The 15,509-nt window shown below is 54.6% G+C and overlaps 1 protein-coding gene and 1 long non-coding RNA gene across 2 annotated transcripts; one reads left to right on the top strand and one right to left on the bottom strand.

Moving 5' to 3' along the window:
* Positions 1-736: 736 nt before the first annotated feature.
* Positions 737-4,706, bottom strand: LOC125318186. Its single transcript, XR_007200303.1, has 3 exons — positions 4,312-4,706; positions 2,988-3,221; positions 737-2,146 (listed from the first exon to the last, which is right to left on the bottom strand). It is a non-coding gene; the product is annotated as an uncharacterized LOC125318186 (long non-coding RNA).
* A 255-nt stretch (positions 4,707-4,961) lies between these two features.
* On the top strand, positions 4,962-15,295 carry LOC125318176. The gene is made up of 9 exons (XM_048288658.1): positions 4,962-5,122; positions 8,148-8,480; positions 8,567-8,989; positions 10,703-10,813; positions 14,015-14,100; positions 14,415-14,480; positions 14,597-14,665; positions 14,794-14,853; positions 14,929-15,295. Exons 1-9 carry the CDS (start codon positions 5,050-5,052, stop codon positions 14,986-14,988), a joined length of 1,281 nt encoding a protein of 426 aa, XP_048144615.1. The 5' UTR covers positions 4,962-5,049; the 3' UTR covers positions 14,989-15,295.
* The last annotated feature ends 214 nt before the right edge of the window (positions 15,296-15,509 follow it).

Genomic DNA, 15,509 nt, shown 5'->3' with positions numbered 1-15,509 from the left:
TTCTCCAGCCCCATCCCAAGGCTCCTCCAGCCCCATCCCAAGGCTCCTCCAGCTCCATCCCAAAGCTTCTCCAGCCCCATCCCAAAGCTTCTCCAGCCCCATCCCAAGGCTTCTCCGGCCGCATCCCAAGCTTCTCCAGCCCCATCCCAAGGCTCCTCCAGCCCCATCCCAAAGCTTCTCCGGCCGCATCCCAAGGCTTCTCCAGCCCCATCCCAAAGGTTCTCCAGCCCCATCCCAAGGCTTCTCCAGCCCCATCCCAAAGGTTCTCCAGCCCCATCCCAAGGCTTCTCCAGCCCCATCCCAAGGCTCCTCCAGCCCCATCCCAAAGCTCCTCCAGCCCCATCCCAAGGCTCCTCCAGCCCCATCCCAAAGCTTCTCCAGCCCCATCCCAAGGCTCCTCCAGCCCCATCCCAAAGCTTCTCCAGCCCCATCCCAAAGCTTCTCCAGCCCCATCCCAAGGCTTCTCCGGCCCCTCTTGTCCCTCATCCCGGCCCCCCAGGAATCACGGGAATATTTATTCCCAACCCCCCTCCCCCTTTTCTCCCGCTAATTCCCGACGTCTCCTTGTTTTTGTCTGGGGCTGTGGGACAGAGGTGACGATAAGGGCGACATCTGCCACCCGGGATTAGATCCGGGATTAAATCGATCGAATAAATAATTAATTAATTAAATAAATAATTAAACGAACGAACAAATAAACAATAAATTCAACAACAGAACAGTAAAACAATTAAGCAATAAACCAGTAAAATAACAAAGCAATAAAATAATAAAACAATCGAACAATTAATTATCAACCCGCAAATCAACAATTAATTATTAACCCAAACATCACCGGCGGGTGGGTGGGGGGCCAGGGGGCCTCCCCTCGCCTGGAGAAAAATTCCAGCCTGGAAAAAATCCCGGTTTTTCCCCCTTCTTCCATGAACCCCCTGGGTTCGGAATTTGCGTTTCCCAGCCCTGCCCCTTCCCAAAATTCGGCTGCTCCGCCCCATCGGATCCGCGGCGCTTCCCCATTCCACGGCACCGGGCTGTGGGATTAATGAATTACTTTAATTAGCCCCACCCCGTTCCTGGGATCCGAGGGATTCTCTGGAATTCGCAATTCCCGCGCGATGGGATGGATCAACCCTAGGGATCCCTTCCCGGAGTTTGGGATCTCCTGGCGCCCTGCTGGCCGCAGCCCCTCCCCCCTCCCCCCAGGGTGCTTTAATTACACCAAAAACTCGGGAAAAAAAAATTCCTGGGATGCCCGAGCCAGAGCAATCCCGGGGTTTGGGCCTTGCCGGGAGTTGCACCCACGCCAGGAGGATTTGGGGGAGATTCCCTGAATCCAGCAGGGCTGGGAGTGGGAGCTGCTTCCCCAGGTTTTGGGGAAGTTCCCGTGGCTGGAAGGATCCCTGGGATCCCTGGGATCCCTTTCTCCACGGCTGGAAGGATCTCTGGAATCCCTTTCCCCATGGATTGAAGGATCCCTGGGATCCCTTTCCCCACGGCTTTAAGGATCCCTGGAATCCCTTTCCCCACGGCTGGAAGGATCCCTGGAATCCCTTTCCCCACGGCTTGAAGGATCCCTGGGATCCCTTTTCCCACGGATTGAAGGATCCCTGGGATCCCTTTTCCCACGGCTGGAGGGATCTCAAGAAGGGAACCACCCAGGATGGGCCCAACCCCTTTGGATCCCTGACCCCGATGGGCAGCACCGGGATGCTCCCGGCGAAGCCAAATCCCGGGATCTCCTGGCAGAACTCCTTCCTCCCCCTCCTCCTCCTCCTCCTCCTCCGCCCAGGCCTAACTCCTGCCCCAGCGGATTTCCCGGGAGAGCGTTTAGGCGGGAGATCGGATGTGTAATTTCCCGGGAAGGCGCGGGATGAGTTATTTAGGAGGGAATTCGACGGCTCTGCCGCTCAATAATTGATGCTGCGCCGCCTCCGCCGGGGTCACCGCTGAATAATTCACTTTTCCGAAACCACCGGAGCTTTCAGGGATCCCACGGCGGATCCGGGCTGGGAACAGGAATCCCGGCAACGGAGGAATCCCGGGATTGGGTGTGCCAGGGTGTGGTTTTGGTCCTGCCAGGACCTGGCAGCTGCCAGGGGCGCTGGTGGCGTCTGGGAGGAAGCGGCGTTGTCGCATTTTGGGGCAGCTGCGTGTGCGAGGGATGAGGAACCCGGATTATTCCCGAGTTGTCCTGGTTTTCCCCGGCCATTTTCCCCGTTTTTCCCATTTCCCTCCTTTTTCCCCCCTCATTTTCCCCTGGTTTTAGCCAGTTTTCCCCGGCCATTTTCCCGTCTCATCCCAACCCTTTTCCTTTCTCATCCCAACCCTTTTCCTTTCTCATCCCAACCCTTTCCCCCTCTCATCCCGGCCCTTTTCCCCTCTCATCCTAACCCTTTTCCCATCTCATCCTGACCCTTTTCCCATCTCATCCCGACCCTTTTTCCCTCTCATCCCGGCCCTTTTCCCATCTCATCCTGGCCCTTTTCCCCGTCTCATCCCGGCCCTTTTCCCATCTCATCCCAACCCTTTCCCCATCTCATCCCAACCCTTTTCCCGTCTCATCCTGACCCTTTCCCCCTCTCATCCCGGCCCTTTTCCTGTCGCATCCCAACCCTTTCCCCCTCTCATCCCGACCCTTTTCCCATCTCATCCCGACCCTTTTCCCCTCTCATCCCGGCCCTTTTCCCATCTCATCCCGACACTTTTCCCGTCTCATCCCAACCCTTTTCCTGTCTCATCCTGACCCTTTTCCCATCTCATCCCGGCCATTTTCCCCTCTCATCCCGACCCTTTTCCCCTCTCATCCTGACCCTTTTCCCGTCTCATCCCAACCCTTTTCCTGTCTCATCTCGAACCCTTTCCCGTCTCATCCCGGCCCTTTTCCCCTCTCATCCCAACCCTTTTCCCCTCTCATCCCGGCCCTTTTTCCCGTCTCATCCCAATCCTTTTCCTGTCTCATCCCAATCCTTTTCCTGTCTCATCCCGACCCTTTTCCCATCGGAACCAGCCCGGACACGGCTCCAGGATTTTATCTGGGGCTGGGGGAGGCCCGCTCACCCCATAAGGCGCAGCTCCATCCCGGTCGCTCCTTTCCCGAAGGGATTTGGGATCAGCCGAGCGCGGTCTCCTGCTGCCACCTCCCGGTCCGGGAGCGCCTTTGGCTTTCAAAGAATTCCCTGGATTTTCCCCCCCTGCCGGCTCGGGATGGAGCTGGGATTGGGCTGGGGAAGGAGGGGGTTAAAGGAGAAAATCCCATAAAAATCGAGGTTTGGGGCCTCTCCGTGGGATCCTCCCCGCTCCCATCCTGCAGCATCCCCATGGAGCTGGGAAAGCAGCGGCGCTTCCCAAAGAATCCCAGAGAATCCCGGAGAATCCCGGAGCGCCCCAAAGGATCCCGGAGCATCCCAGAGAATCCCGGAGCATCCCAAAGCCGTGCCTCAGTTTCCCTCTCCTGGACACCCACCCCTGGCCATTCCAGGCTTTGGGAATCCCATTCCCACTGCCCATCCCACCCTTCCCATCCCCACCGCCACGTTTTTTCCCGGGAATCCGCCCCTTTCCCACCCCTCCAGCACATCCAGGACCGCTTGTCCCCAACTCCAAACCACCGGGAATGGCCGGGAATGGCCGGGAATGAGCAATGAGCTCGGCCTAAGGTGATTAAAGAGGAGCAGCAGACGGCGCAGGGATCGGATTTAGGGGCCGCTGACCCTCTTTGCTCTCTTCCAGCGCCGCTTGGGCACGGCTGAAATCCCGGGAAAAGCCGCCGGGAGCAGGGAAAAACCACCCCGGGAACAGCGATTTAGTCCCTGATTTATTCCCAGATCCCGAGCTCAGATTTTGGGTAAAAGGGGGAAGAAAAACTCCAAAAACCTCTGGAGATCCCCCCGGGGCAGTCTGGGAGCAGCTTGGGAATTGTTTGGGAATTGTCTGGGAATTGTTTGGGAATTGTCTGGGAATTTCCTCCTCCCCTCGCATCCTCCCCTCGCCTTCCTCAGCTTTCAGGTTGTTTGTTCTCGGTAAATTTGGGTTCATCTTTTCCAGTATCATTTTGGTATCCCGGCTAAAATAAAGGGAATCCCGTTTTCCAGAGGCACGGGAAGCTCTGGAGCATCACTCCCCCCTTTGCTCCCCAAAACCGGGAAAATCCCTGTAAAATAAAAGTGCGACTTTTTCTCGGAAAACAGCCTTTCCTTAAAAAAAACCAAAACCAAAACCACCCCCATTTTTTAAAACAGCAATTCATTAATAACGTCTCCATTAATTGACCGAAAATTCCTGACCCGCCCCCAAAAATGCTCCCAAACTCACCTGGAGCTCAGCAAAGGACGAAGGAGAGGAGGAAAAAGGCAAAAATCCAGGGAAAAGGTGGAAATCCGAGGAGGGTCGGGGCAGGGCCGAGCATCCCAAATCCGCCGGGTTCCCCCCGCATCCCTGGAATCCCAAGGAACGGGGATTTGAGGCTGGAACGGGGAGGATTTTGGGACCGGATGGGGATTTTAGGGATGGAACGGGAATTTTGGGGCTGGAACGAGGAGGATTTTGGGGCCGGATGGGGATTTTAGGGATGGAACGGCAATTTTGGGGCTGGAGAGGGCATTTTGGGGTTGGATATTCCTCCCCAAAGGTCCCGATCCTGCCGCGGGGGGCTCCGAGCTGGGGGGGACACGGAACCCGTGGCCACGTCCCCGACTGTCCCCGGCGCTCTCTGCAAAGGGAAAGCAAAACCACCCCCCCCCCCCCCCCCCCCAAAAACCCCCAAACCGCAACCGCGCCCTCCTGGGGCAATTAAAATTAATTAAATGCCAGTTTTGGGGCTGAGCAGCGCCACACTCGCGACATGTCCTTGTCCCCCCCTGCGACAGGGGTGGCCCGGGGGGGTGACAACGCGCCCTGAGCCCCCCCGGAGCAGGAGGAGCAGGAGGAGGAGGAGGAGGAGGAAGGAGCGAAGTAACCGCACGCAGGAGCGGAGGAAGTCCCGGCCGGGCACTCGCCAGCCCCGAGGGGTCCCCGCAGCTCCCGCGGCTGCTCCGGGGGGGCCCCTCCGAGATGTCCCCGGCCGGGGGTCCCCGCTGTGCCCCGGTGCTGCTGGCGCTGCTGCTGAGGCTGCCTGGGAGCCGAGGTGAGGAGGGGGCGCGGGCTTGGGGTCGCCCGGGGAGGGACGCGCTCGCCTTTGGGTGGGGATGGAGAGGGCAGGAAGGGTGCGGGAATGCGGGAATTCCAGGGAAAAGCTGGAGCGGAGCAGGCAGAGCAGGGAGAAGGGGGGATTGGGGAGGGGGGGGGATGGAGAGGGGCTGGGTGGGGTTTTTTTTGGGGGGGGTTTTCTCGCTTCTCTCACCCCGCCCTGCCCAGGGAAAGTGGAGCCAGACCGGGGCTGTGACGCGGGGCCGGTTCCCCTTCCTGGGCAGCGTTTCGGAGCTGGAATTTGTCTGAAGGGCGCGACTTCCCTGTGCCGGCAGGTCCCGAACTTCGCAGCCGGGGCTTCTCCCGCTTGCCAAGCCCAAATCCCTCTGCCGAACCGGCACAGCCTCGTTTTCCCAGGATTTTGGGGCAGCTGGTGGGGGCTGAGGGTCTTTTTTCCCTAAAAACAACGATTTTTGGGCGTGGGGAGCAGGGAAACAGCGGGATTTGGGAGAGGGTTTGGCCCTGGAGCATCTCCAGGTGCCTGGAGCATCTTCTGGCCACACCTTGGGGGTGGTTTGGGGTCGTTTCTTCCCTGCCACCTCCCGGATTTGCAGAATCCCAGGATTTCTGAGGTTGGGAAAGAGCTCCAAGGTCAGCGAGTCCAAGCTGTGTCGGGTCCCCAGAGCGATGTCCAGGGATCCCTCGGACACCTCTAGGGATCCCCTGGACACCTCCAGGGATGGCCACTCCAACCCTCCCTGGGCAGCCCCTCCCAAGGCCTGGCCGCCCTTTCCAGGAGGGATTTTCCCTGGAAATATCCACCCTGAGCCTCCCCTGGCACAGCTCAAGGCCGTTCCCTCTTGTGCTGGCCCCGTTCCCTGCGATCAGATCCCAAATTCCCCCCTGGATCCCCCTTTTCCCCGGGATGAGCCCCCCCAGCTCCCTCAGGAGAACTTTGGGACCCTCCCACCCCTCCCTGGCAGCACCAGAGCAGCGGGAAGGGGCAATCCCACCGTCCTGCAGGAATTTTGGGACCTGGAGCCCCTTCCCGAGAGCTGCAGGTCCCTCCGATAAATACTCCCTGCTCCCGTTCCTCCTGGGAAGGATTTCCAGCTTTTCCCTGCTCCAGCCTCTGGAATTCCCGGATTTCCCGAGCCTTGGGGGTGTCCCCACACCTGCAGCTTTGCCAAGACTCGGAGCTGGGAACTCTTGGCGTTCCCACAGCCAAGCTGGTGGCTCTGGATGCGCCCCGGGAGGGATTTCCTGGCGGAAAAACCCCGGGATGGGTGGGATTTGCGCTCAGGGCTGAGGGAAGAGGGTTTTTTTTTTGGTTTTTTGAGCCGTGCAAAGCTGCCCCCACAGCTACCCTGACCACACGGAGCCACAGGAAGCAGCATTGGCCCTCCGGATGTTCAGCCGGCTTTATTTTGGGGGCCTTTGTCGTCACCCTCGACATCCGGGGCTGCTCTGAGACGAGAAAGTCAGAAAGTTGAGAGAAAAAGGGGGGCAAGGGGTGAAATTCCCTGGGGTTGGGGCGGGAGGGGAACGGGCACCGAACCAGTCTGGGGTGGGGAGCAGAGAGTGAAACCCCTGGAATGGGGAGCAGGCACTCGACCAGTTTGGGATAATGGGGAGAGGGTGGAAATTTTGGGATGGGGATGGGGGACCAGGCCCAGAGCCCCTCTGGGGTGGTGTGGAAAGAGTGGATCCCCCAGGATGGGGGATATGTCTGGGACAATGGGGAGAGGGTGGAAATTTTGGGATGGGGATCCAGCCTAGGGTGGTGTGGAGGGATTGGAGCTTTTGGGATGAGGAGCAGGCGCTCAGCCAGGCCAGGATGGTGTGGGGAGAACCCCTGGAATGGGGAACAGCCTGGGACAACGGGGAGAGGGTGGAAATTCTGGGATGGGGAATGGACACAGGACCAGTCTGGGATGGCGTGGAGGGGATGGAACTTCTGGGATGGGAATGGGGAACCAACCAGACCAGGATGGTGAGGAAAGGACAGAACTTTTGGGATGGGGATGAGGAACCAACCAGACTGGGATGATGAGGAAAGGATGGAACTTTCGGGATGGGGACGAGGAACGGACACAGGACCAGTCTGGGATGGCGTGGAGGGGATGGAACTTCTGGGATGGGAACGGGGAACCAACCAGACCGGGATGGTGAGGAAAGGATGGAATTTCTGGGATGGGGATGAGGAACGGACACAGGACCAGTCTGGGATGGCGTGGAGGGGATGGAACTTCTGGGATGGGAGCAGGGAACCAACCAGATCGGGATGGTGAGGAAAGGATGGAACTTTTGGGATGGGGATGAGGAACGGACACAGGACCAGTCTGGGATGGTGTGGAGGAGATGGAGCTTCTGGGATGGGAACGGGGAACCAACCAGACCGGGATGGTGAGGAAAGGATGGAATTTCTGGGATGGGGATGAGGAACGGACACAGGACCAGTCTGGGATGGCGTGGAGGGGATGGAGCTTCTGGGATGGGAACGGGGAACCAACCAGACGGGGATGGTGAGGAAAGGATGGAACTTTTGGGATGGGAACAGGGAACCAACCAGACTGGGATGATGAGGAACGGACGGAACTTTTGGGATGGGGAACCAACCAGACTGGGATGGTGAGGAAAGGATGGAACTTCTGGGATGGGAACAGGGAACCAACCAGATCGGGATGGTGAGGAAAGGACGGAACTTTTGGCATGGGGATGGGCAACAGGGACACAGCCACTCTGGGATCGTGAGGAGGGAACGGATTCCCTGGGATAGGGATCGGGACCGAGGCCAGGATGGCGTGGCAAGGATGGATTCCCTGGGATGGGGAGCAGACCCAGAGCCAGGCCAGGATGGTGAGGAGGGAATGAATCCCCGGGATGGGGATGGGGAATGGTCCCCTGGGATCCGGAGGGGCCGTGCTGGGAGCTGCAGCTCTGCGACAGGAGCTGCTCCTCCGCAGCTCTGGAGCCTCTCCTGGGGTCACAGACTCACCCGGGGCTCCCCCGCTCTGCTTTAGGATTCCCGGAATGCCAGGATCAAACCGTGTCCGTGGACGTGTCCACCGCGGGATCGCTGTGTCTGACGCCGGAGAAACCCCGACAGGAGTGGAACGAGGTGGAGTGGAGAGTGAAGCCGGACTCAGGAACGCAGGAGCGCATCCTGACCGAGCTCAGGGCCGGTTCTTCCTCGTATCCCAAGGGTTCCTTCCACGGGAGAGCCAATTTCCAGCGGGAGACCCTTTCCCTGTGCATCTCCCCCGTGAGGAAGGAGGACAGTGGGGTCTACAGGGTCGAGATTGTCCCTTCACCATCGGGGATTTCCTTCCGCTGCTTCCGAGTGTCCGTGTGGGGTGAGCGGCCGCGCCCCCATCCCTTTGTCCTTCTGTCCATCTGCCCCCTGTCCCCCCGGCCCCTCTCACCCTCCCTGTCCCCGCAGACCCCGTCCGGCAGCCGCGGCTGGAGACCCAAATCCTGCGGCAGGATCAGGGCTGGTGCCTCGTGTCCCTGCTCTGCTCCAGCGCCGGGAACGTCTCCCACAGCTGGGCCTGTCCTGGGGATCCCCCGGGAACGCCGGAGAGCGGATCCCAGCTGGAAAAGGGATCCCGGCTGGAGAAGGGATCCAGGCCAGAGGACGGATCCCGGCTGGAGAAGAGATCTGGGCCAGAGAAGGGATCGCGGCTGGAGAAGGGATCCCAACCAGAGGATGGATCCCGGCTGGAGAAGGGATCCCGTCTGGAGAACGGATCCCGGCTGCTCCGGAACGTCATCGAGGGCGCGGAACCCCAAATCTGCCTCTGCAACGTCAGCAGCCCCGCGGGCTGGAGCGCGGCCAGCACGGAGCTCGCCTGTCCCCCCCCAGGTGGCTTTTCCATGGGATTGGGGGATTTGGGAATTCCGGGGATCTGGAGGGGATCCGCGAGGGTCGGTCCCGGATAGGGTGGGCCTGAGGATTCGGGGTTTAAGTGGGCGAAAAGTGTGGTTTTTAGGGCTTGAAAGGAGCAGGAAATAATGGTTTCTATAGAGGTGAAATAGGTGGGTTGGATGTGATTTTTAGATGCGATAGGCACAAATTTGGTGTAAATTCTACATAAAATCCCTAATTTTATATATATATATAATCCATCCTTATGTATATGTATAAGGTATATCCTTATAGATATAAAATACATAACTTAGATATATGATTTACACCTATTTTTATATAAAAATATACTTATTTTTGGGTATAAACCATACTTTTTATGTACATAGAAAATCCATATTTTCATATATCATACACTTATTTATATATTTAAAATATATTCTGATTTATAGATTTAAAAAAAATACTTAGATATGTAATTTATAATTATTTTTATATAAAACATACTGATTTTTGTATATAAAGCATACTTTTTGTATAGATATAATATGTAAAAATCCATTTTTTAATATATAATACACTTATTTATATATTTAAAATATATTTTGATTTATAGGTATAAAATACAGATTTAGATATAGAATTTATACCTATTTTTATATAAAATATACTTATTTTTATATATAAACCATACTTTTAATGTATATATTATGTATAAAATCCAAATTTTCATATATGACACTTATTTATATATATTAAATATATTCTGATGTATATATATAAAGAATATATTTAGATATATAATTTCTACCTATTTTTATACATAAAATATATTTATTTTGTATATAAAATATACTTTTAATCTCTATAATATATATAAAATTATTTTTTTTACATATAATACACTTATTTTTATATAAAATATATTCTGATTTATAGATATAAAATATATACTTAGATATATAATTTATACCTATGTTGATATATAAAATATACTTATTTTTATATATAAAACATACTTTTTATATCTATAAAATCCATATTTTCATCTATTGTATGCATATATATAAAATATATGCTTAGCTAGATAATTTATACCTTTTTTATATAAAAAGGGACTTATTTTTATATATAAAACATACTTTATATATATAATATATATATAAAATCCATATTTTCATATATTATAGACATATATGAAATATATAAATAAAATAAATATATACTAATTTAATATATAAAATAAATTCTGATTTATAGATATAAAATACATACTTAGCTAGATAATTTATACCTGTTTTTATATAGAAATACTTATTTTTATATATAAACCATACTTTTAATAGTTTAGATATAAAATCCATATTTTCATGTACAACACACTTGACAATATCAATTTTTAGAGATCAATTTTTAGATATGAATTGACATAAAATCGATATTTATATATAAAATATGTACGGATTTATTTTTATTAAAATTCGGTACTTTTTTATGTCTATAAAATCCCTACTTTCATCCCTAGATATAGAAACTATCAACTTATTTCTGTGTATTTAATCCATAATTATTTATAGGTTTTTTAAATTCGATACAAGGCAGAAAATTTTCATTTGGGCATTCAGGGAACCCTGGAATGGGTGGGGTGGGAAGGGGCCTTAAATCCCGAACTTCCCACGCCAATTCCAGGATTTTGGGATTCCTTTCCAGGGAATTTCGGCGCGTGGGCAGCGGCGGCCGCGGGGCTGCTGCTGCTGCTCGTGGTCAGCGGCTGCTGCTGCTGCTGCTGGAGGAGGAAGCGGAGCCAGAATTCCCGGCAAGGTTTGGCCGGGATGTCGGGGCAGGAGCCCCAATTTGGGGGGGCTGACCCCGCACTGACCCCTGGAACCCCCAATTTGGGGGGGTCTGACCCCGCACTGACCCCTGGAACCCCCAATTTGGGGGGGCTGACCCCGCACTGACCCCTGGAATCCCCAGTTTGGGGGATCTGACCCCGGACTGACCCCTGGATCTTTCCCCAAAATCTGGGAATTCTGACCCCACACTGATCCCTGGATCTTTCCCCAAAATCTGGGAATTCTGACCCCGCACTGATCCCTGGATCCTTCCCCAAAATCTGGGAATTCTGACCCCGCACTGATCCCTGGAACCCCAAATTTGGGGGGTCTGACCCCGCACTGACACCTGGAAGCTTCCCCAAAATCTGGGAATTCTGACCTCAAACTGACCCTTAGAACTCCCCAAAATCTGGGAATTCTGACCCCGCACTGACGCCTGGAACCCCAGATTTGGGGGGTCTGACCCCGCACTGACCCCTGGAACCCCAAATTTGGGAGTTCTGACCCCGCACTGACCCCCGGAATCCCCAATTTGGGGGGTCTGACCCCGCACTGACCCCTGGAAGCTTCCCCAAAATCTGGGAATTCTGACCCCTGGAACCCCCCAAAATCTGGGAATTCTGACCTCAAACTGACCCCTGGATCCTTTCCCAAAATCTGGGAATTCTGACCCCGCACTGACGCCTGGAACCCCAAATTTGGGGGGTCTGACCCCGCACTGACCCCTGGAAGCTTCCCCAAAATCTGGGAATTCTGTTCCCACACTGACCCTTAGAAGTCCCCAAAATCTGGGAATTCTGAGCCCACACTGACCCCCAAAATCTGGGAATTCTGACCCTTAGAAACCCCCAAAATCTGGGCATTCTGACCCCGCACTGACCCCTGGAACCTTCCCCAAAATCTGGGAATTCTGACCCTGCACTGACCCCCGGAATCCCCCAAAATCTGGGAATTCTGACCCTGCACTGACCCCTGGAACCCCCAATTTGGGAATTCTGACCCCGCACTGACCCCTGGAACCCCCAATTTGGGAATTCTGACCCCGCACTGACCCCTGGAACCCCCAATTTGGGAGTTCTGACCCCGCACTGATCCCTGGAAGCTTCCCCAAAATCTGGGAATTCTGACCCCACACTGACCCCTGGAACCCCAAATTTGGGGGGTCTGACCCCGCACTGACCCCTGGAAGCTTCCCCAAAATCTGGGAATTCTGTTCCCACACTGACCCTTAGAAGTCCCCAAAATCTGGGAATTCTGAGCCCACACTGACCCCCAAAATCTGGGAATTCTGACCCTTAGAAACCCCCAAAATCTGGGCATTCTGACCCCGCACTGACCCCTGGAACCTTCCCCAAAATCTGGGAATTCTGACCCTGCACTGACCCCCGGAATCCCCCAAAATCTGGGAATTCTGACCCTGCACTGACCCCTGGAACCCCCAATTTGGGAATTCTGACCCCGCACTGACCCCTGGAACCCCAAATTTGGGAGTTCTGACCCCGCACTGACCCCCGGAATCCCCAATTTGGGGGGTCTGACCCCGCACTGACCCCTGGAAGCTTCCCCAAAATCTGGGAATTCTGACCCCTGGAACCCCCCAAAATCTGGGAATTCTGACCTCAAACTGACCCCTGGATCCTTTCCCAAAATCTGGGAATTCTGACCCCGCACTGACGCCTGGAACCCCAAATTTGGGGGGTCTGACCCCGCACTGACCCCTGGAAGCTTCCCCAAAATCTGGGAATTCTGTTCCCACACTGACCCTTAGAAGTCCCCAAAATCTGGGAATTCTGAGCCCACACTGACCCCCAAAATCTGGGAATTCTGACCCTTAGAAACCCCCAAAATCTGGGCATTCTGACCCCGCACTGACCCCTGGAACCTTCCCCAAAATCTGGGAATTCTGACCCTGCACTGACCCCCGGAATCCCCCAAAATCTGGGAATTCTGACCCTGCACTGACCCCTGGAACCCCCAATTTGGGAATTCTGACCCCGCACTGACCCCTGGAACCCCAAATTTGGGAGTTCTGACCCCGCACTGACCCCCGGAATCCCCAATTTGGGGGGTCTGACCCCGCACTGACCCCTGGAAGCTTCCCCAAAATCTGGGAATTCTGACCCCTGGAACCCCCCAAAATCTGGGAATTCTGACCTCAAACTGACCCCTGGATCCTTTCCCAAAATCTGGGAATTCTGACCCCGCACTGACCCCTGGAACCCCAAATTTGGGGGGTCTGACCCCGCACTGACCCCTGGAAGCTTCCCCAAAATCTGGGAATTCTGTTCCCACACTGACCCTTAGAACTCCCCAAAATCTGGGAATTCTGAGCCCACACTGACCCCCAAAATCTGGGAATTCTGACCCTTAGAAACCCCCAAAATCTGGGCATTCTGACCCCGCACTGACCCCTGGAACCTTCCCCAAAATCTGGGAATTCTGACCCTGCACTGACCCCTGGAACCCCCAATTTGGGAATTCTGACCCCGCACTGACCCCTGGAACCCCCAATTTGGGGGGGCTGACCCCGCACTGACCCCTGGAACCCCCAATTTGGGGGGTCTGACCCCGCACTGATCCCTGGATCCTTCCCCAAAATCTGGGAATTCTGACCCTGCACTGACCCTTAGAAACGCCCAAAATCTGGGAGTTCTGACCCCGCACTGACCCTTGGATCCTTCCCCAAAATCTGGGAATTCTGACCCTGCATTGACCCCCGGAAGCCCCCAAAATCTGGGAATTCTGACCCTGCATTGACCCCCGGAAGCCCCCAAAATCTGGGAATTCTGTCCCCACACTGACCCCTGGAACCCCCCAAAATCTGGGAATTCTGACCCTGCACTGACCCTTGGATCCTTCCCCAAAATCTGGGAATTCTGACCCCGCACTGACCCCTGAAACCCCCAATTTGGGGGGTCTGTTCCCACACTGACCCCTGGAACCTTCGCCAATATCTGGGAATTCTGACTCCACACTGACCCTTGGATCCTTTCCCACAATCTGGGAGTTCTGACCCTTCACTGACCCCCGGAACCCCCCAAAATCTGGGAATTCTGACCCCGCACTGACCCCTGGAACCCCCAATTTGGGAATTCTGACCCTTCACTGACCCCCGGAACCCCCCAAAATCTGGGAATTCTGACCCCACGCTGGAACCCCCAATTTGGGGGCTCTGACCCCACAGCGACCCCCGGAACGCCCCCGGGACCCCCGGAGCAGCCGCTGACGATCTACGCCGAGGTGGGAGTGAAGAAACCCGGCCAGGACCCCGTGAGTGCCGGGAACATCCCTTCCCACCCAGAATCCCGGGAATATTGGGGTTGGGAAAACCCTCCAAGGCCATCGAGTCCAACCTGGGGCCGACCCCAACCTGGTCACCCGATGTCCGGTCATTCCTTGGACACCTCCAGGGACGGCAGCTCCAAACCTCCCTGAGACCCTCCCGTCCCTGACCACCCTCTCCATGAGGAAATTCCTTCCTGAGGGGTGTCGCTTCCATCTGGGAATGTGGGCAACCCCAATTTGATCCTTTTAACCATTCCGGGCTTTTTTTTTTTACTTTTTTTTTTAATTTTTGTCCCCAGACCGGGACCAGCGAGGCCACCCAGGAAGGAGCCACCATCTACGCCGTGGTCTCTCCCAGGACACTGGTAGGGTCATTCCTGTGGGATCCGAGCTGATCCCAGGTTGGATCCATTTCCCCCACTCTTTTGATCCCAAACTTGGCGATTTTTTTTGGTGCATTCCACCCTTTTTTCCCCGGCAGGAGCGCCCCAGGTGCCCGGACGAGCCCGGGACTCGCACCGTTTACTCCACGGTCCAGTTCGGCCGCAGGGTGAGGCTGCCCTGGAGTGTCCCCAATCCTTGGTGACACCAAATCCATGTGTCCCACCCCAGGGTTTTGGGATCATCATCCCGCCCCCCGCTTTTCCCAACGGGAATTTTTTTTCCTCTTTCCCGCAGCCTTCCTCCTGCAAGAAAAAGAGGCTGGACCGAGCTTTGGTCTCCACCGCCTACTTGGAGGTAATGGAAAATCCGTGTGGTTTTTTGGATCAAAAATCCCCCAAAATGTCCTAAATCCCGCCCGTTTCCTTGCAGGATAACGGGGGCTACAGGCGCTTGGGATTCCCAACTCCCGCCGGCCACCAGCGCCCCTGAAACCCCGGAATTCCCATCCCTATGGAATTCTTCTCCTGGAAGCTCCAGCACCCACCCAGGGGTTTCTTTGGGATAGAAACATCCAGAAATCCGGGATTTTTTCCCCCGAGATCCAGCCCCCAGCTGCGCCTCGGAGCAAAGACTTGGGGGTGGAAAACTCTCTGGAGCTGATGGATTTGGGATTGGACAGGCGGCATCGGCGGGGAGTGGGAATTTTGTGGGGCTTTTAGGGTTCGGAATGTTTGGGAATTCGTTTTTTGGGGCGCAAATACGGCTGAGCTGCGCAATAAATTGGTTTAATTAGGGTCAATTAATTGGCTGTTTAGAGCCCGAGCTACACCTCGGGCGCAGGGAGGGAGCGGGGATTGTTTGGGAGTCGGGAAGTGCCTTTTTTTGGGGTGATTCCATCGGCGCTGACGGCTGCGGGATTGGGTGGGGAAAGCTCAGGATTGGTGAAAAGGGTGGAAATTCCTTTGGAGAAGTGCTGGGAACGCCTGGGTGACAGCAGGAGCTGCGTTTTG

The sequence above is a fragment of the Corvus hawaiiensis genome, chromosome 29 (genome assembly GCF_020740725.1).
Source record: "Corvus hawaiiensis isolate bCorHaw1 chromosome 29, bCorHaw1.pri.cur, whole genome shotgun sequence".
In the NCBI taxonomy this organism is placed as follows: domain Eukaryota; kingdom Metazoa; phylum Chordata; class Aves; order Passeriformes; family Corvidae; genus Corvus; species Corvus hawaiiensis.
Note: the sequence above shows the minus strand (reverse complement) of the source record. Positions and strands in the feature narration are given on the sequence as shown.